The 14,642-nt window shown below is 34.5% G+C and overlaps 1 protein-coding gene across 2 annotated transcripts in view; it reads right to left on the reverse strand.

The window, feature by feature from the left end:
- Nucleotides 1–14,642, reverse strand: part of SENP6 (SUMO specific peptidase 6) — a 97,300-nt gene that overhangs the window by 47,090 nt on the left and 35,568 nt on the right. For both annotated transcript variants that reach the window (XM_050894102.1, XM_050894103.1), the window contains exons 3-5: nt 10,987–11,050; nt 10,166–10,308; nt 3,730–3,831 (exon numbers count right to left, since the gene is read on the reverse strand). In XM_050894102.1, coding sequence (XP_050750059.1) covers nt 3,730–3,831; nt 10,166–10,308; nt 10,987–11,050 — 309 coding nt within the window. The remainder of the gene's footprint in view (nt 1–3,729; nt 3,832–10,165; nt 10,309–10,986; nt 11,051–14,642) is intronic.

Here is a 14,642-nt window from a genome sequence, read left to right on the forward strand (position 1 = left end):
GAAAAATTGCTTCCAACTAGAGCTAGCCTCTACAAACAATAAACACTGGTTTTGAGTGGGTCACATAGGAGTTTATAAATCCAGTCAGATCCAAACCACGTCCTTATGGAGCCATATCCAGTGTCTTTGTATCCTTGGCACAGTTAATAGGTAACTTGGATTAACTGTTTACAGGTGTTGTAAAGAGTTACACTGTTAAGAATTGTAAATTTTAATGCTAAGGAAACGTAAAGGCAGAAAACAAATTTCCAGAATGCCTTATACTGTACACTGTCATTACATTAGATGCCTCGCTTGTTTTAAAAATCATAGAAACATAGAATCATTTAGGTTGGAAAAGACCTTTAAGATCATTGAGTTCAACCATAAACCTAACAGTGCCAAGTCCACCAAATCCCATATTAATATAATGCATTTAAAAGAATTCTCAATTTTACATCTCAGAAAGATTAAGAAATGAGAATCCTGCACAGATCCAGGAATTATAACGAGCAGTGTCCCTACAAATTGCTTCATGCAGCTCATGCATAAGATTTATTAGACGTGCTGTACATACATGCTATTCCAATGCCAAGTCTTAGAGAACAGTCAGTCAATAGCATAAGACAGAACTATGCATCCATTAAATAAAGCAAAATAGTTTGAACCAACTACAGCACTAGACTAAGCTGTATCTGAAAATCTGTTGTATCAGAAGTGAACAAATTTTAATTTCATCCTCAGATTTCACTGGAAAAAAACATGAATAATATTTATCACAATAATATTTTGAAATGCCCAATTTTGTTGTACTGGAAACTTACATTTTAAATATAAGTGAAACAGGTACTCAGCCAGAATTTAAATTAACAGGCATGTGCAAAAAAGTTGGAGAAAGAGATGAGAAATACAGTACACATCACAAGCTCCAAATTCAACTTGATAGAGATTACAACTGAGTTTCATAATTAGCTTGCCCCATGTGACACCATCCCCACTCAAAGAACCTAGTATAAATAACAGAATCTGTAACGTCAGTGCCAGAGACTCAATCTGCTCAGAACTAATTTAGTCATGTTTTTATTTTTGGTTATCCTTTCATTAATCCACTATAAAGTTAAGAATACGTTAGGTTAGTTAAAACTGTTTTCCCCATGTTGTTACTGATCACCATACCATAAAACAATCCTACAAATGCAAACAATGTAAAAGAACACAACTTTGTGTTGCCTATAAATTAGTATAGGAAAAAAACCTCAATGCCTTAGAACTCAATTTACATGCTACCAGCTTTTCTTTGTCTTGATATATACCTAGAATTTTATTCTTGGTTTGCCACCCGTATTCTCTGCATATACTCCTTTCTGAGGAGACACCATCGGAATTTAAACTCAAGTATTGTCTAATGTCAGTAAAAACTAGCAAAAAAAGATAAAAAAATTTCCCAAACAACTAAAAATATATGACCAAAAAAAATTACCCACTTTATATGCACTGGAACTTTGTATTATGAACAATTTTATAGTCCTATTTTAGTTTGTTTGGTTTTTTTTTTTAACAACTATTGTCTTCTCATTCATAAGCCTACATTTTCCATATCAAGAAGCCTTGAGATCCCCTTTCTTTTTTTAATTAAAAAGAAAAGTATGACAGGAGGCCATGTTTTATTAATTTTCAATCCTCTAACTCAGAAACAGATTTAGAAGCTTTTAAAGAGTAGTCAATTGAGTCAACTGGCAAAAGATACTGGAATTAAAAATCCTTTGCACAGTTCCTCTGTAAAGCTCACCCTCAGTCAATTAGATCATGCTGGTTCTGACATCCTCCAGTAGCAAAATATTGCTTGGAATTGTTATGACTATTTCCTGCCTTTGAAACTCCTAAAATATTCTTAGTGTACAAGTTAATTGTCTGTTGTTAATGTAAATGAACTACAATAACAACCCTAAAAGAGAACATATTTAGAAACATTCAAGACGACTACTATCCAATTACTTCATGCAATACTCAGCTTGCCTGTATCATGCATTAGTTTTCTTTCTACATGTCACGCATACGAAGTCACTGCTTTTTTTTTTTTTCCCCACATTACATTGTAGGCTTATAAAGAAGCAAGTCCGATAGGTGAGAAAGGCAAGCAGGGAAGTCTAACATCCCCTCAATATTAAGAATCTCTGGAGCGGACTCTCTTGCATGCTAAAGAAGCCTATGGCACTTAACTAGATAAGATGAATCCATGTTGACTGGCTGTTTCAAAGAACCATCTTACAACAAAGTTTAATCAAGTACGCTAATATTAAGGTCAACATTCAGAGATCCAAGAAAGAGCAGTCTCGCATGATTTTGCTTACTTCAAATCATTTTAATTAGCACTGCAGATCAAGATTTTATCCCTTGGAATTACAAAAAAAAAAAATTGGAAAGGTAAGGGCATGAATGCTTAGAGATGCCCCATGCTTTCCTCAATGCAACACTGAACAAAAATATTCTAAAAAGGACCGCATGTAAGAAGAAAAGAGCACAGCTGGTTCAGCCTAAACCACACTGACAACATAAACCTCGTCTTTCAGTTTAATTCATGGGAAAAGTTCTGCCAATCCTCCTTAGTCATCCCTGCCTTGCAATGATGGGAAGAAACGTAAAGAAAAGGGAGATCTCTACTACTGCATCCGCTATTACTAAGGGGAAGGAAACGTCCATGCTATTTTCCATTTACAGATGACAGTACAGTTTGAAATGGAAAGAGGCAACAATGGTGTAGGTCCTCAGGGACAGGACTGCAAAATCCATTTTTCAGTCTGTTTCTTCAATGCCAGATTACCCTAATACATGTTTGGATCACACCATTCATTCACATTAGTAGATGGCCTTTGTTTTTCTGAAGATAGCAAATGCAAGTGAGGAAGTGGGATGAAAAAGAGGATGATGCCTACATATGATCCCACCACCCCAAAAAATCTACACTAAAAAACAGAGAGGAAAAAAAGGGGGCAGAAGAAGGAGGCTACTAAATGCTGACGGGATGAAGCACTCGTGGGCTGGTGGAAATCCATGAAATAGATAAAAAGAGCTCTGCATGGACAAATTTTGAAAGAACATTCCTTAAAGCAATGGTTAGCTCATATGTTTGTGACACACATTGGGTGTGAAAAGCCTGTAAAAAAAAATGAAAAAACAACCCTGCAATTTATAGAAGTCTGATGTAGTTTTAAGTTTTCAAAACAATGAAGTTTAATTCAGCATAGCTGAGTAAGATTCCCCAGTTTCCAGTTGTCCATTCTAACAATTATTTATATAAATGCAAAACCTTGCTCCTGTGAGATGTCCCAGTTTATATGTTTTATGCTGTATTTACATAGGATCAACAGATCTATAACGATCTTTAGATGGATTTTATTCAAGCTGGAGTTCCTGTGAATTAGTATTTGATGATCATGTTGTCAGTTATGTGAATTTCTACTGCATACTATGTTTGTCCATTTCAAAGTATTTTCTAAATGTATTTACATTAGCAGGTGCTCTCCTACTGAATATGTGCCATAGTGTATTAGTGAAACTTTATGTTATTTCATGAAACTTTCATTATTTATGAAACTTTAGTAATTAAGTTCAAAGCTCATGATCAAGAACACACCATGTAATTACTTATGTTTCCTTAAAACACTTCATAGCATAAGGAAAACCATTACATACAAAACCAGAAAGGACTTTTTTCAACTGGAACATCTGGAGAAACAAACGTAGCCTTACCTTTGGGCTGCTGTTTTTACTACTGCTGTCTGTGCATGCGCATGGTGAAAACGTCTACCATGTACCACAGTTACAGGACAGGACATATTCTGAGCATTTTCACTGCAAACATACAGAAAAATCATTTAAGAAAAGACTCTGGTGTATTTGTACATTGTCTTAGCTAAAAATTGTGGTGTCCTGCTTTTACAATAACAGTCACACAAAACCAACAATCAATGAAGTATTTCTGAATCAATAATACAACTTGTTAGGATCCTCTGACAGGCATAAAAACATTCAGTCTAGAATAAAACAGACAAATAAGAATATATACAATTTCTTTTTTCCTGGAAGAAAAAGTAAAGGTTTTTTTATCACCATCCAAAATACTGTGAACCGTCTCTCCCTTACTCAACCCCATCACTGCAAAAAGACGCTGCCTTTTTTAATGAATTATAACAATTTATAATTAGTTTTATACTTCCATCTATACATTTTATTAAGGCATAATATTAACTTCTTTAATATGACTTAAAGGGCATAACGTGAACAGACTGAACTGCACATTCAGGAATTTCCCTCATCTCATTACTCATAAGGGAAAATAAACGCAGAAAATTTATGGATGTAAGATGGCTGGTAACTGAAACAACACAACACATCTCAAAAAGAAAAGAGAAGGATTCTCAGGTGTTCAAATATCTCAGCAGGACTCTGCACAGAGATAGTATATTCACCAATGTCTTTTAGCATTTCTTTGGTTTCTTCATTTGTTGCCTTTTGACACTTTAATCTCATTACTATGTAAACCAAGTAATTCTGGAAAGAAAAATTACTTACCATTATCCTCTCTAGTAAAAGCTGATATAAAGATACGGTAGATCAGTAATATAGTACTCCTTCAGAAGATCGTTAGACCCTAACAATTATCCTGCACACTTCTGTGACAGGACACACAATACTACATTTGAAATGTTTAAAAAAGATGCAACTTTTAACAAACAGCATGTTGATAATGCAAATTGTTTCAAATTATGGAAATACAATGCTTAAATTTTGCTTGTAAAATTGCTTGGAAATTTTAATTGCACTAAATAAAATGATGTGAAAAAGCATTCTGATTGATTCAAAACATTTCTCAGAAATATTTTTCAACAGAAGTTTTGCTCCTGACATTTGTCCTGTCATGAACAATGAAAAAAACTGATGTACCAAAATTCCCCAAAAAGCTGACAAGCAATTCCTAATCCTTCCTCTACATTCCCCCAAAAGGTGAAAGTGAGCAAACTGCTAGCTTGCTTTTTAAATTTCTTTTCAGTTTAGCACTACGAACCCTTTTGGGAGCCTTATATCGAGTATCATAAGTCAATATTAGAAGCTTTCAGAGTATTTCTGACTGATCATAAGATGACTGCTATGATCTGACTGATCATAACATAACCATGAACATAACAGAACAAGACCTATCAAAACCAACCAAATGGTAAAACTCTCTTTTCTAGAATATGAAGTTTACAAACATGATAAATGTTCTGCATTAACAGTTCAACTCCTCAAAACTAACCTAATAGCATCCCATTCAAACACCAACCTCTTGAAAGTAAACACACTCATCCCACATGCTTCCAAATCAAGACTATGCAACTCCAGCTGGTCAATCATCATCCAGACTAATTTACAGTCAACCTTCTGTTTAATGTTGTCACCCGAGAAATAAAAAGCTGACAGCTACTTGCCCTAAATACTTTAGGGTGTCTCAAATCCTATCTGGCTTCCAGTTTAATGTCTTTGAAAGAGATACTGGAAAACACAAGCAGAGTGCAGGAATGCCTTCTCAAATGCTTAAGACTTAAGGAGTTTAAACAAGCAAGCAAGCCTATAAACACACCTAATCTCATGTTTTATCATTTTATTTGTTGAATCTGAGCTTTGCCAAACTATTGGGAAACTTGAAGTCTTGTGCCTCTGCAGCACAAAAAACTGTTAAGCAGTGCTTCTGCTTTCTGCCTCACACTCAAGTAGTGAGAAACTCCAGTACGTGCTGGAAGAGAATATCGCAGCCTGCTGGGTGACCAGATTTGAGTCAAAGCAGGCTGTTCTAGATGGCACACTTAAATGGTTCATATGGCGTCAGATATGCTTCCAAGTAGGACAGCTGTAAAATACAATCTGCTCTATAATCCTGTTCTTTGAATAGAACATACTCAGTGCGGACAGAATCACCAGAAAATTTAATCATAAAGTCCTAGCAAGTTGCAAAACGAGCACATCCGAACTGAAATCTGGGTTTGCAAGTTTCAGCACAGTTTCAAGAAAATTAACATACAACACTAAAACCAGGATGATGTAATGGTCAGAAAGTTCCCTGAAAGAACAGATGTTCTAGAAGTCTCAAAGAACTTACAATATATTAACGATATATGTCTCCTTGACATGATCTGAGAAACCACAGAATCATTTAAAGTCTAGACTCTGATGGAAACCAGGTTACACTATCACATTCTACCAACTGATCATAGGAACTTCTTAACACCACAGATTCAAAAGGCAAAGCACAGAGGAATCTTGCACTGGGCAAAGGGATGGATCTAGAAGTAATGGAAGCATGACATTTCAGGAACACAGGACACAACTACAGACTACATTAATTCTGTTCATCACATAACTTTTTTTTACAAAATATTACAAAAAAAAAAAAATCTAAAAGGCACTTGATAATGTGAGAAATTTTGATACAAGTTATTGAAAACCAGCAAAGATAAAAGCAATTTAAAGTAAGACCTCATGACTAAAAAAACCCCAAACAACAAAATTATTAGGGTTAAGTTAGAGTTTGATACTGGATTTGCTTAACCAGTTAACAGATGATAACTTTTGGGTTGGTTTAAAATTTTTGTACCTGCAAGTGAAGATGTACAAGGAAAATTTCTTCTCTCTGTCCTTGCATATCCCTTCTTCCCATCACTCATTCCCTGAATTTTAGGGAATATTGTACTACAACAATACTAATTTGAGTCAAGCCCCACTGATCTGAAGAGTTTTTAATCCCTATTCTGCAGACAAGGTGGAAAAAGAGACTTCAACTTTGTGACAAAAATCACCATGAATAGCTCAAGAATCTCAAGTTATCTGATCTTCTTGCACTTAATCTAGCAGCTTAACTGTATGATCAACCTTCAGAATTTTGTCTAGTTGAAGAGTCCAAATATTGAAAGTGTAACTACTAAGCACCTTCCATGCTGCTTGTCAAAGTGAACGCACCATCAATCTTCACTACAGTGACTGGATCACAAACCTTTATGGATTTGGGGATTTTGTTGTGATACATAAGATATAACGCTATCACAATTAAGGTATTAAATCAAGATAATCACTTACAGCATAATCACATTTCCAAGCAGACTTAGTGACCAAAATCTGAAAATGAGTTAAATAACGTCGGTAGTATGAGTTTTAATCAAACATCAAGCATTTACAGCAGTCACAGTGGCCTACACACATCCATTATTCCCAACAAAATTCCTTCATTAATGACAGTTTAGTAAGAAGAAGGCAGATGCTTATATTTTTCATTTAAATTCAGCATGCAGCTCAGTACTAGACAGAAGGTGGATGCCTGCTTTCAAAGTAGATGATGTGACCTTTAAGTAAAGTAACATACATGCAACAGACTTTCCTTTTTTTAGTTGAATTTTATAAATCATACTAGGTCTTAGGTTTGTAAGGTAGTATTTCTCAATAGAAGGCAGTCCCAATCCAAGTAACAGAATGTCTGAACTAAATGCTTAGACTATCCAAAAAAACCTCAGCAATTATTTACCTTAAAAACAAAATAAAACCCACATACCTTTCTGGAACTTAAGAAAAACACACATGTACACAGTCAAGTATGACTGCTTTAATAGAAAAGGGAGAAAAATTACACAGTAAGGTTGGATTTCACTACAAATCCCACAGCCAGACAGAAGAAAATTCTAGTTTCCAGAAGATTAGAGGAATCTTATTTTAAATGGTTAGGTGTACTCAAAACAAACAAATATAATGTACATGCATGGGTGTCTTCACTACTCTTGTTTTGAGGTTTTTTTTGTTTTTAAGCTAAATAACTGCTGAAGTTTCATAAGAAGTGGCCAATTTGAAGAGAAGCAATGCAGAAATCTGGATATAATCTTATAAATTTGTTGTGTGTACTAAATATTAAAGACTGAAACACAAAACATTTCCATAGCATAAATCAAGGATAATGAAGTACTGTGCTAATTTGTATAAATGTAAGAAGAATTTAAAAAAGGGATGGAAGGAAGTACCCATGTTCAGAGTTAGCAAGAGCTGCCAAGGAAGTGCTTGAATGTGTTGAAAAATAACAGAGCTCTGTGCAATGGCACAACTTTTAACCTGTAACAAAAAAACTTGCCATTATTAAATCTATTTTATTTAAAAAAAACTTTTAAGTTCCACATAACATCGTACTAGTCTATCTCAAAAACCAAGACATTGTCTGTATTCCCATCAAAGGAAGGGAGGGAAAATGTAGGTGCACTCTCACCAAAAAGCTCAGTGAAATCTTTTTTGTAAATGTCTGATCATGTCTGATCTGTGGATCTGATCTGATCAGGTCTGAAACATCCGTGGAGAGAATGCAATGGTTGCTTTTATGTTTCATTGGACATTGGGAAGGCAGTGATTTTGTTTTAAGTTTATATGAACAAACCCTATACAACAAAACTCTATGGGCAGAAGTGAATTTTTAAACAGTGATGGGATGGGAGAGGTGAATGCTTTTATATAAGTCTACATGCCTTTTTTTGTCTTCATTAATATAACATTTAGCTAGAAATCATGACTTCAGACAAGTTCATTATTGAAAACTTAATAAAATGTAAATAAAATAAAGCATTAAAGACACTTAAGCTTATTCAAAACAACCTAGCATACAATACTTAATATCCTGTAGTTACTGTTCCAAACATACATTACATATACCCACACAATCTCCTATACAATGGCATGTTGGTTATAATAACAGTAATTTGAACTATTACAAGTGCAGAATTTTACTCATCAGTCAAAGTTTCACTGTTCTTTGTTAAAACTAAGCCACTGAAAAAACAATGCAGGATAAGAATATCCTTCATTCACCTAATAAGCCAAACTGTTGTTTATGTGGTCCTTACAGTAGTAGTCCCTAACAAGAAAATGTTCATAACTGGCCTTCTTTTATCAGAAAATTCAGGATCTGTGGGGGTTAGTTTTGTTTTGGGTTTGTTGTTTGGGTTTTTTATTTAAGAGTATGCATGAATTTAAGACCACCCATAAGCTACAGAAAAACTGAATTAGAGCGGTATGTATCACATTTGGTTAAGATACTGGGTGAATGGTCATCTAGGTTTTGAAATTCAACATGATAGATTAATATGTGGGAATAGGTTACAATTACAACACAAAGGCAAGAAGAGTCCTTATTTTGACTGAAGTATGTACAATTCTTGATTCATTCTTCTCTATCAAACTGATGGACCACTAGTCCAGACTGGAAATTCTGGATTTGTTCCCTGTACATTAGGCTCAAAGATCAGAACTGCAGAAGAAAACACATATCACCAAAGATTTTTCTCAAGCGACTCTGTGATAAGACGGTCCCACTAACCAACAATGCTCTACGGATCAGCATGCAAGAATGAAGACAAGGACATCCCTCATACAGCTACGCATGGGTTAGATATTTGATGACTGGCCCAACTATAGCTAGCTACCTTATGAACTTTTCCTTCCTGCAAAGGTAACCAAACTGAAGGGCACTTTAGCAATATGAAACACTCAGAGAAAGATACATGAATGTATCACTTTTTATTATATACTAAATAAAGAGATCAGTCTGTTACAAGCTAGGGACAGTAGTAACAAGCAAGTACAGCACTGAATGCTTAAACACTGTTCCTGTCAGCTCTAAATGCAAGTGACAATCTCAAGCTATCATGTAGGAGTATGGATATTTGCTGAATCCTTTACAGGAATAGTCCGTGACTCCTAAATCAAATGATATCTTGCAATAAGGAAAACAGAAAATGCATCCTGAGTTAACCTTGGCAATTCACAGTCATGGAAAGAAGGAATTCTTGATGGGGATGTTAGAAACATTCTTCTACCTGCTAGCACTGTATAGAAGAAACAATACCATATGCAGACAACATTGGTAAGGCACTGACAAGTACGCCAGTGAATGCTCTAACTATATTTTAATAATCTTCTGGTATTTTACTAATGTGCTATTTAACATTTTGGAAGAGGAAAGACGTTAACCATCTAGTTTTCTATCTTTGCTCAGAAGCACAGAACAGCGTAGCTTCTTAAAATGCACAGCAGACAGTGCAAATGTACTACAAGTTCTGTTCATTTAGCATTGATTTATATTAATGACCAAGTAGGTAAGTAAGCATAAAGCTAAATGTAGTACCTCAGTTTCTTGCTATTTCCCATCATGTTGAGGCCAATAGAGTTCCCTTTAAAAAGCCTCCAGCTTCCAGCTTTGCCTCGCCTTGCGTATGTTTTTATGGAATCACCACTGGTGCCGACAGCTCCAGGCCGACAACGAAGTGACTGTAACAACAGAATTGACATATATTAAAATACTTGTATAAAAGTTAAAAGGAAAAAACAAATGACAAAATATTTATATAAATATTACTTTGGCTTCATTTTCAGACTGCTTTTGTACCAAATTTCATGTAAAATATACCCGTCTACACCCTTACTCACTAGGATTCCTTACTAAACAAAATATGAATATCTTCAAAGTATTATGAAGCATCTTGCAGTTGTAAGCTATTTCAGTATACATAAAAAAACCACAAAAAGCATGGGGTTTGCCTATGTATCTTATCCTTTTATAAACACACACACACATATATATGCATATAAAATTGGGAATCTGACAGTAAACAATCATGGGATATAATGACTGACAGTAAACAATCATGGGATATAATGACTAATATTTTTAATTTAAAAATATAATCCCATTAATGATAAATGTCTAAACTTAAAACTAGTTATTCATGCTTATATTTTCAGAATACTGTACAAACCAACAAGATCTATAGGAGTAAGAGGAACAAAAACATTAAGGGTCGGCAGATAAACAGCTTGAGCATACGCTGCTAAATCAACACATAAACTTTCATTTTGTAATACCGCACAGATGACTATGCAACATTGTTTAAGAACCTAGCAAGCTTTACAGATACATTTTCACCATGAGATAAACAGAGTACTTACCTTTCTTTCTTCATTGGGACTGAAAGGCCCATCACTGTCATCTATGCTGAGCAGATTTGCCTCACTACATAGGTGTGGGAGAGAAAAGCAGACACATTGTAATGCAACAGAGAACCAGCAAACATTTTAAACACACAAAGGGCTTTTTTTTCCTTCCTTCTTTAAATTTAAATGCATCACATTTGTATATATATGCCTAAAACAACAGGAACATAAAGTGGGCAACATAGTGATCCAGATGTATTATGTGATCCTGAACTTAGTGTACATCAAATTATTTCACAAAAAGCAAAATTAAAAGGATGTTATTAATTCAAAATAGAGAATACTATTGAACCTTCAATAGTTACGGCAATGTTACTGACATCATGAAAGATTCTATACAACCCTATGCATAAACTGAGTCAAATACTAAATTAATCTATAAAACATAATCTTAGTTTGTTCATGCCTATCAATGTTCAAGTATGTGGTTTAAAACTACAAACTTCAGTGCTTTAGGAGAAGAACTTACATATAACTAAATTTTATCCCATAGCAATTACTGCCAAAATATGTCTTCCTAAAAACAGCGTATTCAGTTTGGCTCAACTCCTCATTAAAATGTGTTTCTTTAGTACTTCTATGTCTGTAATGTTCAACTATTATAATGGGGAAGAAGATATAAAAAAAGAAACCCACCTCATGATACTGTGAAAACGTACTCTTTTCAGTAATAGGCAATTATCCTCAAATAATCTTAAGTATTTAAACTAAAACCCCAATCATACATTTTATACTGATAGCAGCTAGATTAGGCTAACACATTCTTGCTTCCAGGAGAAGCAACCTGCAGATAATCCCTTCTTATCAACCCTGATAAGGTTACTCCTCTCTTGGCCACAACAAAATAATACAACTTTTAACCAACTTGCAATTACGTGCTTTTGGGGGTTTTAATTAAGATTATTCAGGCAGAAATTACTTAAAAATACAAGCATTTATGCCAGGAGTTCCAAGGGAACAGCTACACAAGAGAAACAATGATGGGGGTGAAGGTGGAAACTTTTCTTAGCTGCAGGTATGACATGTTGACTGCAATATACATAGTGACTTTACTGAGTGGTTACCTTATATATAAAGAGCTACTCTCCTCCCCCCCGTTTCCTAAAAACTTCTTCCATGCACAAGATTTCCCTTCATGTTACAATTTATTCCTCCACGTTATGCAATACAGATACCCCTACATCAAATAAAATAAAAGAAAAAAGTTCTTGACTCATAGGGTGAGAATTGCAGACCCTGAAACTTCAGGAGATAAAATTGTGCACACAGTTGGCTTTGATATATGCCACACTTGGCCAGTGGCACTGTTGTATTTTCCTTTCATTACAGACAACAACAATCCTAGGTGTGTAATGGTAAAACAAATAGTGCAGTGGATCATCACTAATTTCCAATAGAAAGTGTCACAAAGACAAAAGAGTATAGTTGTACTTCTGTACAGACTATCCATGGATATTAAAATTTTAAAATACTGTAAAATTTTTTTTTTTTTAAACTCTCTTTCAGGATAGATTATTCTTTCAAGGGAGGCTCACTGAGCTTTCTCAATCCTTCATCAGAAGACAAAGAGTTTAATGATTTCAGAAATTTTCCAGATCCTAAAGAATAAATAAAACCCTGCAGCACAGATATGAATAGCAGCCTGTGGTACCTGCAGCTCTGGCATTCACCTACTGTGTTGACCTAGCCAGATCATTTCACCTCTAGATACGTTTTCCTTCTTCAACTCCAGCTCGTACAAAAATCATGACGATTTTCAAAATGCCCTTGTACAGTGGCTATACTTTTAGGGCTTCAAGATGCCACAATACTGTAACCATTTTAACAAAGGATGTTTGGGTGGGTGAGAGAGAAGGTAACAGACTGCAAACGAACAAAACACTGAAAAAATCCCTAAATCAAACTGAACAATAACTCTTATGATGCAACTAAGATGACATGACTAGAAAAATATTTGGGAATTGGATGTTTTTAAAGAACCAATATTTTTAGATTTTAAGGAATGCGAAGTATATGCATCAGTATCAGAAAGGCTGTTTATTCAGACAGCAGAATGCACAGCATCTGAGTAACGTCTATTTGCTCATGTATCACATGCTTACAGTTGCCTGCTTAAAAGATGCAATTTATACAGAGAGGGAAAAAAACCCAACCACTGTACCACACTCCCACATACAAGACAATAACATTTTAACACTACTGAAATGAAACCTCAGTGGTCTTGCTGGGAGGAGGCTATGCCTCCACACTTTGTCACTTTTAACCAAGGAACCAGATAGAGAGATTTTCACATCAGAACTATAATTTCTAACTTTTCAATACTTTAATTGAAATTTTATAACAAATGAAAGTTAAGTCTTTACTAAAATTAAGAAAAAAAAAAATAGAAGTAATTTAGGTAAACAGAGTTCTTTCCAAAAGAGAGTTCATAATTACGCATTCCAATTTAGGCACTGAACAAGAAAAAAAAATACTCTGTTTACTTATCTCTAATCATTTACCATTCATTTAATGTTTTAAAACATTAAGAACTGTGCAATAGCTAGTTAGATACCTCAGTTTAACAGACCATGTTTTTACTATCTACAAGCAACCCAAACTTTAAACCTCTGTTGATCATTGAAGTTACACTCCAATGAGCTGCAAGCGTATTTCTATCAACTACCAACTGATCCAGTAACGTTTCAAATGTGATTGGAATTTCTTTCTGAAAACTCTTACATATAAAAACAGGAGGCTGACATATTTCCCCTCACAGTGCACTGTGTACATTCTTTATTTTAAATTACATGGTGGTAGGCAGCACATTAAAAAAAGCCCTGATATCAGAGGCACAAGAGAAGTAGTGGTATTATTCAACTCATGCACAATGTTATCCCGTTAAAAATAATCTTAACTAAAACTGCTAAAAATGAAGAACTGATGCTCTACACCAAAAGTTCTTTATCAATTTAAAGGCCATAGTGTCTTACTAACAGGGTCACAAAAGAAGCATAAAACATCTATATAAATATGGGTGTTTTTTTGAGAATGGAATAAAAAGGAAAAAAGTAAACAGAAATTTAAAAAAAAAAAACAACAAAAAAACCAACAAAAAAACCCCCGTTGCTTTTCCAGTCAGGAATACAAGGAAACAAGCAGTTTATCCCCCTAAATAAAAGGAAAAAGAAATTAAAACTTTTTGAAAGAAAATGTTAGTTAGGATACCATAGTGCAAATAAATTAGACAGACCCATTTATTTGTATTCAGTTTTTTGATAAGGCTATTATTGAACAAATCTCAGTGAAAGGCCCAAGTCTGGACTATTAAAAAAACAGTAGGACAGCCAAGAGAACACTGGGCCCATCAGTTTACAAAACCACTGTGGGGCATATTGAGACATATTTCAAAAACATTTATCCAGATATTAAAAAGGAAGTAAATATAAATTACCCAAGACACTTAAAGAACAATCATCTGTAAAACTAGAAAGTATCTTATAACATGTTAATTTCAGAAATCAATTTAATTAATATATTACTTTTGCCATGTTTGCATAAATCTTCCATCCTTTCATGTCTTCTGCTACATAAGATACATTCATTTCCATCGTTTATTCTATGATGGTCTA

The sequence above is a fragment of the Gymnogyps californianus genome, chromosome 3, assembly GCF_018139145.2.
Source record: "Gymnogyps californianus isolate 813 chromosome 3, ASM1813914v2, whole genome shotgun sequence".
Lineage (NCBI taxonomy): Eukaryota > Metazoa > Chordata > Aves > Accipitriformes > Cathartidae > Gymnogyps > Gymnogyps californianus.